The following is a 14,902-nucleotide window of genomic DNA, read 5'->3' as shown; positions in this document are numbered from 1 at the left end:
ACTGTGGGACCGTGTGACAAACACGGACAAGGGCCAAGGCCACCGCACCCTGCCGGAGGGGACAGAGGAGGGGAATGCCCCCTTTTCCCCGCCCAGCCGGGAAGCGCTTTAAAAGTCCCCGCCGGGCTTTGAGCAGCCACAGCCGCGTTCTCGCTTCAACAGTGCTTGAACGGAACCGGCTGCTCCCGGCTCTTCGTCCACCCCGGCCGTCCATCCGTCCATCCCGCCGCTCCCAAATCCGTCCGTCCACCCGTCCCGCCATGGACTCCCAGATCCGCCAGAATTACCACCGCGACTGCGAAGCCGCCGTCAACCGCATGGCCAACATGGAGCTCCACGCCTCCTACGTCTACCTCTCTATGGTAGGGGGCTCGGGACCCCCGCCCCCCGGGTTGGGGGATCCCCCTTCCTGCATCCCAATACCCACTTTCGTCCCGACCCGGTGCTGGTGTGGGCGGCGACGCTCCGGAGGACGAAATCCGAAGAATCGGGGGGGTGGAGGGGGCCCTGGGGGATTCCCCCTGACTTTTTCTCCCTCCCCTCTATCCCGTAGGGGTTTTACTTCGAGAGGGACGACGTGGCCCTGTCGCGGCTGGCCCGGTTTTTCCTGGAGCAGTCGCGGGAGGAGCGGGAACATGCTGAGGGGCTCCTGCGCTTCCAGACGCGCCGCGGGGGCCGTGTTCTCCTGCAGGACATCAAGGTGGGGGGGGGTCTCCGGGTATCTGGGGCTGCTGCTCCCCCTTCTCTTCCCCCGGGGGTGTGGGGCTGTGGTTGGAGGGCGGTTGGCCTCGGGGTGCCTGGGCCCTTCGGGGTGACGGTCCGTGCCCCGCAGAAACCGGAGCGGGACACCTGGGGGTCGGCGCTGGAGGCAGTGGAAGCAGCGCTGCAGCTGGAGAAGTCGGTGAACCAGGCGCTGCTGGACCTGCACGGCCTGGCTGCTGAGAAGGGAGACCCCCATGTGAGTGGTGCTCTGGCTTTCCCCCCCGCCCCCTCAAGGATCTGACTTCTCCAGCATGCTCCCAATTCCTCCCTTTTCCCACGGGGGCCACTCAGACCCTCTTCCTGCCCGATCTCCATTTTTCCCACAGCTTTGTGACTTCCTGGAGTCCCACTACCTGGACGAGCAAGTGAAGGCCATCAAGGTGCTGGGGGACCATGCCACCAACCTGCGACGCCTCACTGGTGGGGCCACTGGGCCTGGAGTGGCCTCGGCCGGCCTCAGCGAGTACCTGTTTGACCGTTTGAGCTTGGAGGAGCGCAGCTGAACCTCCCCCCACCTTCGCCTCTATGGGCAGCCCCCAGGACCATCTTCCTGGGCCCCCCAGACCCTTGTAACCCCTCTGCCCCATCCAAGGGGGCTCTGCCTGCTGGGCCCTCCCAGCACGATTCCAATAAAAGGTCTGTCTTTAGCTCCGTTTGTCTCCTCTGTATCTGCTCCCTTCTAACAGGGAAAGGGGACACTGGCAGTCGGAGCAGGGTTAGTGGAGCCTGGTACAGGATGGAGGAGCTGGTATGGCTCCTTCACGGACGGGTGACACCTGGCAAATTTTTAGGAATTTCAGGTCTTGCTGAGCATGTTCTGCCTCTGTAGTGAGGTCTGAGGAAACCAGGAGAGGCTCTTTACCACAGGAAGGAGAGCCTTCCACTTCAGCGTCTTGGGACTAGTTTAGAGGTTGGATCAGGCTATGCTAGGCCAGCCAGAGCTCTAGTTCCTGGCAGCTTTTGTCTGGGAGAAATCCTCCAACATTTGCAATTTTAGGAGGCAGAATCCCATTTTCAGCCTGAAGTGCCAACCCAGTTTTGCCAGAGGCATTTGGTTGTGAACGATGGCCCTCTTGTGCAGGAAGGAAAGCTTTCTACCCTAATATCTTGGCAGAAGCAGAGAGATGAACAGCTGGGTGCAGCCTCTGAGCTGACATCAAGAAACGGGAGGGCTGAGTTTTGTTTCCGATGGCAAACGGCCAGGAGGGTGGCTGGAGAGTGACACAGAGAATGGGGGCGGCTAAGAGGCAGAGGGAGAGCTCAAGGAGCAAAGTGGGGGCTCCAGGGTGTCACATAGAAACTGAGAGGCTACAACGGGGGAGCTTAAGGGTGACAAGAGACTGAGGAGCACGGGGTGCCTGGAGGGGCAAGGGCAGAGGGGGGGCTTGAGGGGCAAAGTGGGGGGTGCTTGAGAGTGGCAGGTGAATTAAAACTCACACCACCCATAACCTCACCCTAGAAACCACCCCTAACTGGGTGGAAAGGTCACGGAGGAGGTTAAGGGACCAAGGCACAATGTGGGGGAGCTTGAGGGTGACACACAGACATTGCAGGCTGAGGGGCAAAGAGGTGGGGGGCTTGACAGGCAGAGAGCACACACTGAGGGTTAGGGGGCCAAGGCACAGGACACAGGGTACCAATTAGGGTTAGGGTACAGGTGTAGCAACCCTCACCCCACCCCTAACTTCACCCTAAACACCATCCCTATCATAGTGGAGGGCACACAGTGGAGATTAGGGGTACAGGGTACCAATAAGAGTTAGGGTACAGGTGCACCAGCCCTCACCCGACCCCTAAGGTCACCCTAAGCAGCACCCCTAAGAACACCATTTTTCCCCAACAGCAGCTGCAGGCAGTGACCCCAAGGCTGGACAGCCCCAGACCACTCCCAGCAGCACCACACAGCAGCCCTAATACCAGGACAATCCCAGAATCCTCCCAGTAGGACAAGAACCACTGCAAAATTGTAGGGATGGCATCCATGGGCTAGAGAGTGACAGGTAGGGGTTGGGGGCTGAGCAGGTTTTCTGTTTTTTTTTTTTCTTTAGGTTTTCTCCAGGGTTTTTAAAGGATATTTTAATGGGTTTTTTTGGGGGGGTTTTTTGTTTTTTTTTTTTTGGGGGGGGGAGGTTTTTAGTGCTTTTCTGGGAATGTTTAGGATGTTTTTAGTGTCAAACACTTCCACAGAAAGGCAAGTCAGTGATGATTCTAGAGTAAAAAATTATAGGTGATGGCTTATGATCCATGGGGAATTACATTGGGAATTATGAAACTCAAACACATGGAATTGTGGAGGTGGAATTCCATTTTTAGCCTTGGGCACCTGGAGGAGGAGAGGTGTCCTCATCCATAGCAAGGAAAGCCTGGTGCCCCTGTGTGTCAGGTGCAGACAATGAGCTGTCCAGGGAATGAGCAACAAGTTCCTTCTGCCCCTGCCCTCGCTCTTGGGGTAGCAACAGCACAAACTGAACTGTGAGGATGATGAGGGCTCAGAGCAGCCCCAGGTGTGAGCAGTGAGGTTGATGAGGGGACAGAGCAGCCCCAGGTGTGAGCAGTTATGATAAGGAACGGGTGGGTCCTGCCTGTGGCTGTTTTAGGGGGAGGGTTTCCCTCACTTGGGCACGGAGCAGTTGGAGAAGAGGGGTTTATGGTGGGCTTCCCGGGGGTATCTCATGGAACGATACCGGGAGCATCTCGTAGGGTCTGGGAGAACAGCTGGATGCACTTGGACATGGAGCATTGCTTAAAGGAGGTGCCGAGGGACAAACCTTTGTGTCTGGAAGCAGCATCGGAGCAAGTAAGCCAGTGAGGATTTGCAGGGGGGACGTTTCTCCTTTTCCTTTTCGATTTCACCTTGCCGGGGGGCGACAGAGCCGTGCGGAGGCGAGGTGAGCTCTGCCGGGCCGGCAGGCGGGAGCCGCGGCGCGGAGCTGTGTCCGTCCCGCCGCTCCGCCCGCTCCGGGCGCGGGGCTCGGGCACCGCCGGGGCCCCTTCGGGCCGGTCCCGGTGCCGCTGGGCGGGCCGGGCTGTCCCGGGGCCGGGGCCGCCCCCGCCCGCCGGAGGAGTCGCTTTCCTGCCGGGAGCCGCGCTCCGTCCGGGGGCAGGAGCGCGGGGCCGCCCCTGGGTGCCGAGTGCCGCCGCTGCCGGGGCTCCCGTGAAAGCCGCTGAAAGGAGGGGAGGGAAAAAAATCGAGCCCAGACCCCCCAGGCTTTTTGTCTGTGGGCTTTGTCGGTATTGCTCTTTAGCCGAGCCGCGCCTTTAAATAACGATGTGACGCTTTCTAGAAACTGTGTTCAATACCTTTTGCACCCTCACGTGAGGGCTTCGAGCTCAGGTTTTTCCATTGCCGAGTTAACTGCAGGTCCAAGCTGGCAGCGTCCCGTGCATCTGGTGTGCATGAATCTGTTTGTGATGTTCATTTCCCCTGGATGCAGAGTTGGGCTTGTTGGGCAGACCGTATTTCTCAAACCTCGGAGCTTGTTAACCCTTGTACACGATTTTCTGGAGACGCGGGCTGGGGGAGAACTTTGTCTTGCGGCTGTACTAGGGAATGGAATGCAGGGGGTCCCCGCAATATCCCCGTGGAAGCTGGAATGTCCGAGGAAATGGATGCGACAATTCTCGGGGCTGAACCTGGCTCCCAGCGCTCTGCAGCGTAGGACGCGAGAGAGCAGGGCCGAGGGACAGCGGGGTAGGAGCGGCGAGGTGCTTCGTGCTCTGGGTTTGGTGTCGCTGATGTTTCCAGAGCCAGAGCAGGTTGATTTGGTTCTGGTGCACTGGAACGGGATCCAAATCTTGGAAAGGTTTGAGACAAACTGGGAGGAAATGTTTTAAAACGAATGTGTTTCTTAATAGAAGGCAGGTTTCAGTCTGTTTTTTAATTGATTTTAAAGGAAATATCTTTTGAGGAAAATTGAAAAAAAATGTTTATTTTAATAAGTAGGGCGTAGGTAAGAGGAAAAAAGGATGAATAACGAAATGATAATTGTTTTGTTGTGGAGAAAAGAGCAGGAGATTTAGAAGGGTTTTTCTGCACGTGCGGTTTGGATGTTTTTGGAGTTGGGCTGTGGCGTGGATCTTTTTGAGCCGTGGGGTGTTTTGGTGGTAGCCTGGGTTTTTGGATCGGAGTAAAGTTGAATAGTTTTAGAAGAAGTTGTTACAGTTTTGGCAATTATTTTGTATTCACTAATCAATGAGAAGTTATTTTAAAAAAGTAAAAAATTGATTTCTTGTTGCCTTTGTTAGACAATAGATTTGAGAGAGAATTTGTGTGAGGCTGTATTAGTACTGTATGTAGATTGTGTGTTCAAAGAATTTTTTTCTTTCTTAGTTTTGAAGTTACAGAACTTATGTTTGGGCATAAAGCAGATGGTGGGGATATAATATAATATAATGGAATTTTAGGACATTTTATTTTTTATTGTATATCTTTGCCTTAATGATTAAATTAATGCTTTTTAATTTTAGATATACTTTTATAGAAATACAGGTAAATATAAATAGTGGTTGTAATATTTAGTAAGCAGAGGTATTTATATGTGGTTTTTATTCAATATTAGGTTTTTTTTGGTGGTACACAGTGTGTTGCTTTATTTTTTTATGTTGTATACTATGTGAAATTTCGTTTCTGAATAAAGATGATTTTATGAATGGGTTTTTTTGTATTTTAGGTAGAATCAATTAAAATAGGTTTTGATAGGTATTATTGGGATTTTAGTTCTCTATTGTATGTAGGGGTTCAGATGGGGTAGGGTTTGTTTGGTTGGGGAGTTTTGGGTGTTAATTAGGTGGCTTTTGTTAGATGCAGTTTTCAATTTTTGAAAGTATTTTATTGAGTGGTTTTAAGGTGATTTTTAGTAATTGATGGTCTAATCTTATTTTGTTTGTAGTTCTGTGTAATAACAGATATGTTCTATTTATTTAATGTTGTCTTTTTTAGTTTAGGTGTTGATGATAAGTTTGGATTTCTTTCTGTTGTGGCATTTCTTAGTTTCCTTTCTGGGGACACAGGCATTTATATGGTGGATTTTTATAGGTATATTTTTGTGGGTGGTATTTTTTAACTTTTTAGTAGTTTAGATTGTTTTTTTAAGGTTTTTAATTAGCTATTAAATTTTTTTATAGAGTATTGGTAATTATGTATTACTATAAATGTAGAGCTTTGGGGTTTTTTTTACTAATGTTTAGGGTTAGTTGAATGGTCTTGAGTTTAGTGAGTTAGTTTGATTATTTTTTTAATAGTTGGTGTGATTTGTTGTGTGGAGTTCAATAGGGTTGCTTTTTATTTATGTTTAACTTTGCTGATGTTATAAGAACTGTTAATGAAAGAGCATAGTATCCGTTTTTGCTGGTAGTTGGTTGTACGGTGTGGGTTTTGTTTGTGTTACCTGTTTTGGGGTTTTCTTTGTTAGCGAGATTAAAGTTTTTATTTTGGGGTTAATTTGTGATTAAATTAAAAAATTTTAGGGCAATTTAGTTTTTTGATTCGGGGGTGCTGTGATAGAGTACTTTATTGGTTTTATCTGGTATTGGTGGTGTGGATAGAGGGAATATTTGTTTTGAAAGTTTACTTCAGAATAGGTAGTTGAGGTGTTAGGATGCGTTGTGTTTCAGTGTTGAATCTTTTTGAGGCGGTTTGGGTTTTTTCTAGGTTAAGATTTTTTTCCCTTGGCTGGTGGAGGTTCTGTGATTTTATTGATGATATTGGTGGGAATTTGATGCTATTTGTTTTTTGGTTATTTAATTTTTAGGAATGGGATTTTTGCAGTTGGACTGGAAGAATTCACTTTATTTCAAAACCTATTAGTTTAATGATGTAAAGGTTCCCATATTAACTCATCAGTCTTCTAGATTCTTTTTCTCATTTAGGTTTTCCAGATTTTACCGATAATTTAGCAATCAAGCAGGGATGGCACCCCGTTCTTGAAAAGATGGCTGTGGAAAAACCTGTGTCTAACAACACGTACCTGACGGAGGGCAACAATTTTGCCGTTATTACAGGGTCAAATACGAGTGGCAAATCAACGTTGGCAGGGATCTGCCGGAGGAGAGGAGTTTCTGGTGGGCTCCCAGTGACATCTCATGGAGTGATGGTGAGAGCATCTCATAGGGTCTGGGGGAGCACCTGGATGCACTTGGACCTGGAGCACCGCTTAAAGGAGGTGGTGACGGACAAAGCTTTTTGCCAGGAAGCAGCACCTGAACAGCTGAGCCAGTGTGGATTTGCAGGGGTGATCTTTCTCCTTTTCCCTTTTGATTTCACCTTGGCAGTCCCTCCCCGGTGCCCTCACTCCGTCACAAGAATTCCAAAAAAAAAAAGGCTGAGGAAACAGTGAAAAGAAGGGGTATAGGTAAGGTGGAGTTCAGATGTACCCCACCCCAAACCCTAAACAGCAGCCCTAACAGCGCTCCCGTTTCCCTGAGGCAGCTGCAGGCAGGAACCCTAAAGCAGCAGAGTGCCAGAACCCCTGGTACTGCAGACAGTACCCCTGGTGCTAGGGTCAGCCAGGAGATAGTGGGGGGACGATCCGTAGGGTTGGGGAAACAGGGGGTTTCCCGCCCCGCCCCACCCTGGGCTCTCGGTCCCTCCGCAGCCGGGGATTGCTCCCACCCCTCCTCGAGGCGGCGGTTGGCAGGGCTTCGTGCCTAGCCTCCGCAAAGAGTTCGGCTCTGTCAGCCTCTGCCCTGTCTCAGGGCCAAACTTAGGTAGGGTAGGGAGCAACTGTGGATTGCCTGGTCCGGGCTAATGGACATCTCTTGGGGCCTATGGATAAGGAGCATCCCCGGTTGCAAGCGTAGGGTTCTAACTAAGTTTGTAGGGTTCAGCAGGGGAGCTTGGCAGTGACACAGAGAGGTTGAGGGAGGGCTTCAGAGGTCAAAAGCTTGAGGGCTGTAGACAAACATTGAAAATAAAAGGGGTACAGGTTGGGATATAAGGCAGAGTTCAGGTGTACCCAAACCCTGAACAGCAGCCCTAACAGTGCCCCCATTTCCCTGAGGCAGCTGCAGGCAGGAACCCTAAAGCAGCAGAGTGCCAGAACCCCCGAGAGCTGCAGGCAGTACCCCTGGTGCTAGGGCCAGCCAGGAAGAGATAGTGGGTGCTAGGGCCTACTGCTGTCATATAAGCTGGGGTTTCCATCCTTGGGGTACCCTGGGCTCCCTGTCCCTCACTGGCTGGAGAGTCTTCCTCCCCTCCTTGAGGTGGTGGTAATTTGGCTGTGTCAGCCAATACTGCTGTGAAGCAAGCCTCTGCCTCCCTGCGGGGTGAACTGTGCGGCCCATGAACCTGGGCATTCTCTAGAGAAGGTAAGTGCTGAATTTTCACAGATGTGCCGCTAAGATCTCGCATTGATATTTGGTCTTCTAGATTGTAGCTGACCAGGAGACGACATCCTGGCGATGGCAGGAGCTTCCCAGAGAGCGAGGTGGCCTTCCTTGACGCCCCGTCTGGCTACTCCCCGCCGGGCATCCGAGAGCTAAGTCAAAGGCTACGACCTGTAGAGGGTTATGAAAGCGGGGTGCCGGGTTGGGACTCGTGACCCGGGATTATGGAGTCAGCTTTGGGGATGGGGAGGTCCAGGCTGTGGCCCCTTAGGCCACGTGAAGGGAGAGCCTCACATTTGTTCACAGTGCTGAGGTGTGCAGGACAGAGCAGTCCCGGGGCGTGTTGTATCACTTGTCCATTGTGCCTTGTGTGTCTTTTGTGCTTCTTGTGTTGTACGTGCCTCGCCTTATCTCTTCTGGGGGCTTACCAGAAACCCCGGCGTCACTCCTCGCATCTCTGATCTCTGGGCTCCTCAGCCCAACACCATCGAAGCTTTGCCTCTGGAGCTCTCAGAGGCCTCGGAATCGCGTCTGTTTTGGAAAGCATCCGATCGGATGTCTTTTAGAGGTCTTGTTCCGTGCTGTGTCAACAGCCGTGCGCCGCGAGGATCCATTGTTGCGGCTTAGGTCTTGAAGAAACGCAGAGATAGGTAGGGGGCTGTGGCCCTCAGATTCTCGGGCATCCGTCTTGGCAGTTGCTGGAGTTTGTCATTCCATCAGCATCTTCTTCCTCCCGGGTTCTGCGAGCTTCATCAGCTCGCCTTCATTCTCACCCGGCTCATCTTGTTCCGCGTTCTCTCGGTCCTTGCGGCCGTTCTTGTGGCCCAGAGTTTTGTCTCCCCGTTGTGTCCCCTCGTCTGTTGTCTTGTGTGTCACGGGTGTCTGGGTGTAGTTGTCCCGGAGCTGCTCTGTCCTGCTGCCCAGCCTGGGTGTAGGTGTAAAAGGCCGAGTCCCAGGCCCCTGTAATTTGAAATTTGTCATGTAGGGCATAGTTGGAGTCTAGAGGGTGTTCCTCGATGGACACAAGATATCTGGAGCTGTGAAGTTACCCTGCAGCACTTTGACTTTTGTCTCAGCTTTCTTTCAGATGCGGACGGATGAAATCGGTGGCAGAGCGCCCCATCCAGGGTAAGGGGGTTCCCCTGAGAAGGTAAGTCAATGTTGGTCTTTGCAGGGCAACTGGAACCGGTCACTGTGTGACAGGTCTCCTCTTTGTCTTTATTTTTAGGAAGTGAAGCCGGCTAGCAGCAGTCAAGGCGAAGTGGGCAAGGTGAGCATTGACTGGTGGAGGGAAGCTGTTGTTATCGCTGGGCTCTCAGTTTCCGGTGCAATGCCAAGTGTCCCATCTTGTTTGTGTGCTTTAGGCAGTCCAGTCGCATTTTGCCGAGACGTCCTCTCCAACCGGCCGGCACAGCTGCTTCACCGCTCCCGTGAGCCCTGCGGAAGCGTTATGGAACCGTGTGATGGAGCCTTTTCCACGTATTGGGGCCGTGTGGGTGGCCTTCAGGAACGGGCCGAGGGGTTGCCGTGAGTTGGGGATGTCGGGAGGAGGAGTGAGGGCCTGTTCAAGTTTCAGCAATGCCGCATCACTTTGTCTTTTCTTAACTCAGGCACGCCCTGCGATGATGGCGTCCTGCTCCCAGCGTGGCCGAAGAGCACGGCCTCAGGACGTGGCCGTTCGCAGGAGACCGTGAGTAGCGGAATTGTCGGGTTTTGGCTGATGCCCTGCAAAGATCAGCCTCTGATTTTCTGTTTTATTTTTTTTACCTCACCAGAAGACAACAGCCTGGCGATGGCAGGAACTTCCCGGATGGCGAGGCGGCCTTCCTTGGCGCTCCATGTGGATCCTCCCCGCTGGGCATCCGAGAGCTGAGTCGGAGGCTGCGAATTGCAGAGGGGCTGAAATCGGGGTGCCGGGTCGGGACTCGTGACCTGGGATTATGGAGTCAGCTTTGGGGACGGGGAGGTCCAGGCTGTGGCCCCTCAGGCCACGTGAAGGGAGAGCCTCACATTTGTTCACAGTGCTGAGGTGGGCAGGACGGAGCAGCCCCAGGGCGTGTTGTATCACTTGTCCATTGTGCCTTGTGTGTCTTTTGTGCTTCTTGTGTTGTACGTGCCTCGCCTTATCTCTTCTGGGGGCTTACCAGAAACCCCGGCGTCACTCCTCGCATCTCTGATCTCTGGGCTCCTCAGCCCGACGCCATCGAAGCTTTGCCTCGGGAGCTCTCAGAGGCCTTGGAATCACGTCTCTCTTTTAAAAGCATCCGATCGGATGTCTTTTAGAGGTCTTGTTCCGAGCTGTGTCAACAGCCGTGCGCCGCGAGGATCCATTGCTGCGGCTTAGGTCTTGAAGAAACGCAGAGATAGGTAGGGGACTGTGGCCCTCAGATTCTCGGGCATCCGTCTTGGCAGTTGCTGGAGTTTGTCATTCCATCAGCATCTTCTTCCTCCCGGGTTCTGCGAGTTTCATCAGCTCGCCTTCATTCTCACCCGGCTCATCTCGTTCCGCGTTCTCTCGGTTCTTGTGGCCATTCTTGTGGCCCAGAGTTTTGTCTCCCTGTTGTGTCCCCTCGTCTGTTGTCTTGTGTGTCACGGGTGTCTGGGTGTAGTTGTCCCGGAGCTGCTCTGTCCTGCTGCCCAGCCTGGGTGTAGGTGTAAAAGGCCGAGTCCCAGGCCCCTGTAATTTGAAATTTGTGATGTAGGGTGTAGTTGGAGTCTAGCGGGTGTTCCTAGATGGACACAAGATGTCAGGAGCTGTGAAGTTACCCTGCAGCACTTTGACTTTTGTCTCAGCTTTCTTTCAGATGCGGACGGATGAAATCGGTGGCAGAGCGCCCCATCCAGGGTAAGGGGGTTCCCCTGAGAAGGTAAGTCAATGTTTGTCTTTGCAGGGCAACTGGAACCGGTCACTGTGTGACAGGTCTCCTCTTTGTCTTTATTTTTAGGAAGTGAAGCTGGCTAGCAGCAGTCAAGGCGAAGCGGGCAAGGTGAGCATTTACCGGTGGAGGGAAACTGTTGTTATTGCTGGGCTCTCAGTTTCTGGTGCAATGCCAAGCGTCCCTTCTTGTTTGCGTGCTTTAGGCGGTCCAGTCGCATTTCGCCGAGATCCCCTCCCCAACCAACCGGCCGGCACAGCTGTTTCGCCGCTCCCGTGAGCCCTGCGGAAGCGTTATGGAACTGTGTGACGGAGCCTTTTCCACGTAAAGGGGCCGTGTGGGTGGCCTTCAGGAACGGGCTGAGGGGTTGCCGTGAGTTGGGGATGTCGGGAGGAGGAGCGAGGGTCCCTTTGAGTTTCAGCAATGCCGCATCACTTTGTCTTCTCTTAACTCAGGCGCGCCCTGCGACGACAGCGTTCGGCTCCCGGCGTGGCTGAAGCGTGCGGCCTCAGGATGCAGCCGTTCGCAGGAGACCGTGAGTAGCGGAATTGTCGGGTTTTGGCTGATGCCCTGCAAAGATCAGCCGCTGATTTTGTGTTTTATTTATTGTAGCTGACCAAGAGACGGCAGCATGGTGATGGCAGGAACTTCCCGGATGGCGAGGCGGCCTTCCTTGGCGCTCCATGTGGATCCTCCCCGCTGGGCATCCGAGAGCTGAGTCGGAGGCTGCAAATTGCAGAGGGGCTGAAATCGGGGTGCCGGGTCGGGACTCGTGACCTGGGATATTTGAGTCAGGTTTGGGGACGGGGAGGTCCAGGCTGTGGCCCCTTAGGCCACGTGAAGGGAGAGCCTCACATTTGTTCACAGTGCTGAGGTGTGCAGGACAGAGCAGTCCCGGGGCGTGTCGTGTCACTTGTCCATTGTGCCTTGTGTGTCTTTTGTGCTTCTTGTGTTGTACGTGCCTCGCCTTATCTCTTCTGGGGGCTTACCAGAAACCCCGGCGTCAGTCCTCGCATCTCTGATCTCTGGGCTCCTCAGCCCGACACCATCGAAGCTTTGCCTCGGGAGCTCTCAGAGGCCTTGGAATCGCGTCTCTCTTTTAAAAGCATCCCATCGGATGTCTTTTAGAGGTCTTGTTCCGTGCTGTGTCAACAGCCGTGCGCCGCGAGGATCCATTGTTGCGGCTTAGGTCTTGAAGAAACGCAAAGATTGGTAGGGGACTGTGGCCCTCAGATTCTCGGGCATCCGTCTTGGCAGTTGCTGGAGTTTGTCATTCCGTCAGCATCTTCTTCCTCCCGGGTTCTGCGAGCTTCATCAGCTCGCCTTCATTCTCACCCGGCTCATCTCGTTCCGCGTTCTCTCGGTCCTTGTGGCCATTCTTGTGGCCCAGAGTTTTGTCTCCCCGTTGTGTCCCCTCGTCTGTTGTCTTGTGTGTCACGGGTGTCTGGGTGTAGTTGTCCCGGAGCTGCTCTGTCCTGCTGCCCAGCCTGGGTGTAGGTGTAAAAGGCCAAGTCCCAGGCCCCTGTAATTTGGCATTTGTAATGTAGGGTGTAGTTGGAGTCTAGCGGGTGTTCCTCGATGGACACAAGATGTCTGGAGCTGTAAACTTATCCTGCAGCACTTTGACTTTTGTCTCAGCTTTCTAAGCATTTAATTATTTGCTGCCCAATGTCCGGTTCAAAAGAGTAAGGAAAACCTGTACTGATTACGTTATATTGGCACTTCTGTGTGTTGGGATAAAGGACTTTGTAATGGTGTTCCTTAAGTTCATGTCTCTCAGGGTTGAGCCCATCATGTAGTTCTAGTCTCTGAGCTTTTTTTCAAGTTTTAATGCCTTTCTTGTTCCAAAGTTTATTTTCTTATCCAAAAATAACTCCAATATTGTCCTTAATACATAACTTTCACAGTAAAAGGGCAAAGATTAAAATAGCTGTTATGCTAAACTCAGTAATAATGATTGATAAAACCTTTTTGAAAGTACTGACGCTTGTACCAAGTAGCTTTAGTTTTTAGTTTCTTTGTCCTCCCCTACGTCCCAATCCCAGTAACAGGTTTTAAAAGTGTATTAGTAATTATACCTAGTTTATAAGAAGAGCAGCAAAAAAACCCACTACACTCTTTTTACTAATAATTCATACCACATCATAAAAGTAAAACAAAACACAAAAAAATATATACAACTTAACACAACCAAATCTACTTAAAAAAACTTAACAACTTACTAAACTCAAAACCATTCAATGAGCCCTAAACATTACTAAAAAAAACCTAACCAAATTGCTACCTTCTAATGCATAAATAATAATCAATGCTCTATAAGAATAATGGAAGACCTCATTAACAATAAAAAAGATTAAACTACTAAAAAATAAGAAATCACTACAAAAACAAACTCCCTGTAAAAATCCATCATATAAATATTCATATCCCCAAAAATACAACTAATAAAAACCGCCAAAGCAATAAACAGGTACATGCAACTACAAAAATAAAAAGATCAAAAGAAAACTGCAATTAACCATAAAAAACAAAATTGTTCCTAACTCAATAATCTCATAATACCTCGAATCATCAAAATAAAAATACCACCTCCAAATAAACACAAAACCAAAAAATAAATTTAGCCATAAACAATATTTCTCACATTATCGATAAGTTTAAAACATATACTTCAATCAAACTCCCTATAACAATAATCTAAATAGAAATATAAAAACCCTAACAAACTAACTACATTACTGTACCTCAAACACACCAAAATAAACACTACATACTCACAATAATAAAAAAAATCACTAAATAAATAAAAACCTACCCTATACCTCACACTGCTACTCAAAACATCATCCTAAACCTTAAAAAACAAGTCCTTTAACAACATAATACCCCTAAAAAATTAAAGCAAACCATAAAACTCATTTCAAAAACAACCTTATCAACACCTAAACTAAAAAACATTATATTCAGTAAATATACCGTATCCCCTACCGTGCACCAAGTACAAATAAAAAAATACAATAAAATATTGAAAACCATCTTAAAAACACTAAATAAAAAATCTTTCAAATATTAAAAAACATCTAGCAAAAGCCACCTAATTCATTAACACCCCGAACTCCACCAAGCAAACTAACCCTACCCAATCTAAACCCTGACATATCATTAACAAAACCAAAATCCCAGTAACAAATATCAAAATGTATTTGAAAAAGCAATTAAAATCAATTCCACTTTAAATTGAAAAAATTCCATAAAATTGTCTTTACTCAAAAACCAAATGACACATAATAAATAATACAAAAAAATAACACAATATATATCTCAAAAAATATATACCTCAAAAAAATCTAATCATTAAATAAAAAATACATATAAACATCACTTTTTACTAAATATCACTACTCTTATCTGTGTATATATAACTAATTTCCAGAAGAAACAGAACACCCCACACAAGTTATTTTCAAAAACAACACTCATTCCCCCACATCCTTCTCCAAACTATATTATCTATAACAAAACAAAAGTCTCCCTTATTTTGAATTAAGTTTCAACAAACTAAACCAAAAAAATTCTCCAAACTATATATATTTTTCCTTTCTCTTAAATCTGTTCAAACGTACTCTAAACTAAAAACCCGAACACCAAAAACTCACACATCCAGCCCTCGGGGGTCTGGGCCTCAACACTTTCCAACACCAGAAAAACTAATATGTAACTAAACAAACAAAACTACACTTCCCAACAAGAACTCTCTAAATTGACCATCTCTTCAAACAACAACAAATTTTATTATTTATTATTATTCATTTGTTTATACTTATAAATACTTTACTCATTAAATAAACATTTTTTTTCAATTTTCCTCCAAAAAAATCTTTTCCCAAACCAATTAAACCAAACAAAAAACCACTTAAATTTACTGTCTTAAAAAACCCCAT

The 14,902-nt window shown here is 49.2% G+C and overlaps 1 protein-coding gene and 1 long non-coding RNA gene across 3 annotated transcripts; both read left to right on the top strand.

Moving 5' to 3' along the window:
• Positions 1-114: 114 nt before the first annotated feature.
• On the top strand, positions 115-1,414 carry LOC131589854 (ferritin heavy chain A-like). The gene is made up of 4 exons (XM_058859671.1): positions 115-362; positions 554-700; positions 833-958; positions 1,089-1,414. Exons 1-4 carry the CDS (start codon positions 261-263, stop codon positions 1,263-1,265), a joined length of 552 nt encoding a protein of 183 aa, XP_058715654.1. The 5' UTR covers positions 115-260; the 3' UTR covers positions 1,266-1,414.
• A 1,992-nt stretch (positions 1,415-3,406) lies between these two features.
• On the top strand, positions 3,407-11,328 carry LOC131589921 (uncharacterized). 2 transcript variants are annotated; one of them, XR_009279885.1, is made up of 5 exons: positions 3,407-3,559; positions 6,763-6,854; positions 8,136-9,235; positions 9,314-9,355; positions 11,167-11,328. It is a non-coding gene; the product is annotated as an uncharacterized LOC131589921 (long non-coding RNA). The 2 variants fall into 2 exon arrangements; XR_009279884.1 differs by lacking the exon at positions 3,407-3,559 and having other exon boundaries at positions 6,617-6,854.
• The last annotated feature ends 3,574 nt before the right edge of the window (positions 11,329-14,902 follow it).

The sequence above is a fragment of the Poecile atricapillus genome, chromosome 30 (assembly GCF_030490865.1).
Source record: "Poecile atricapillus isolate bPoeAtr1 chromosome 30, bPoeAtr1.hap1, whole genome shotgun sequence".
Taxonomy (NCBI): domain Eukaryota; kingdom Metazoa; phylum Chordata; class Aves; order Passeriformes; family Paridae; genus Poecile; species Poecile atricapillus.
This window is presented reverse-complemented; position numbering and strand designations above follow the sequence as displayed.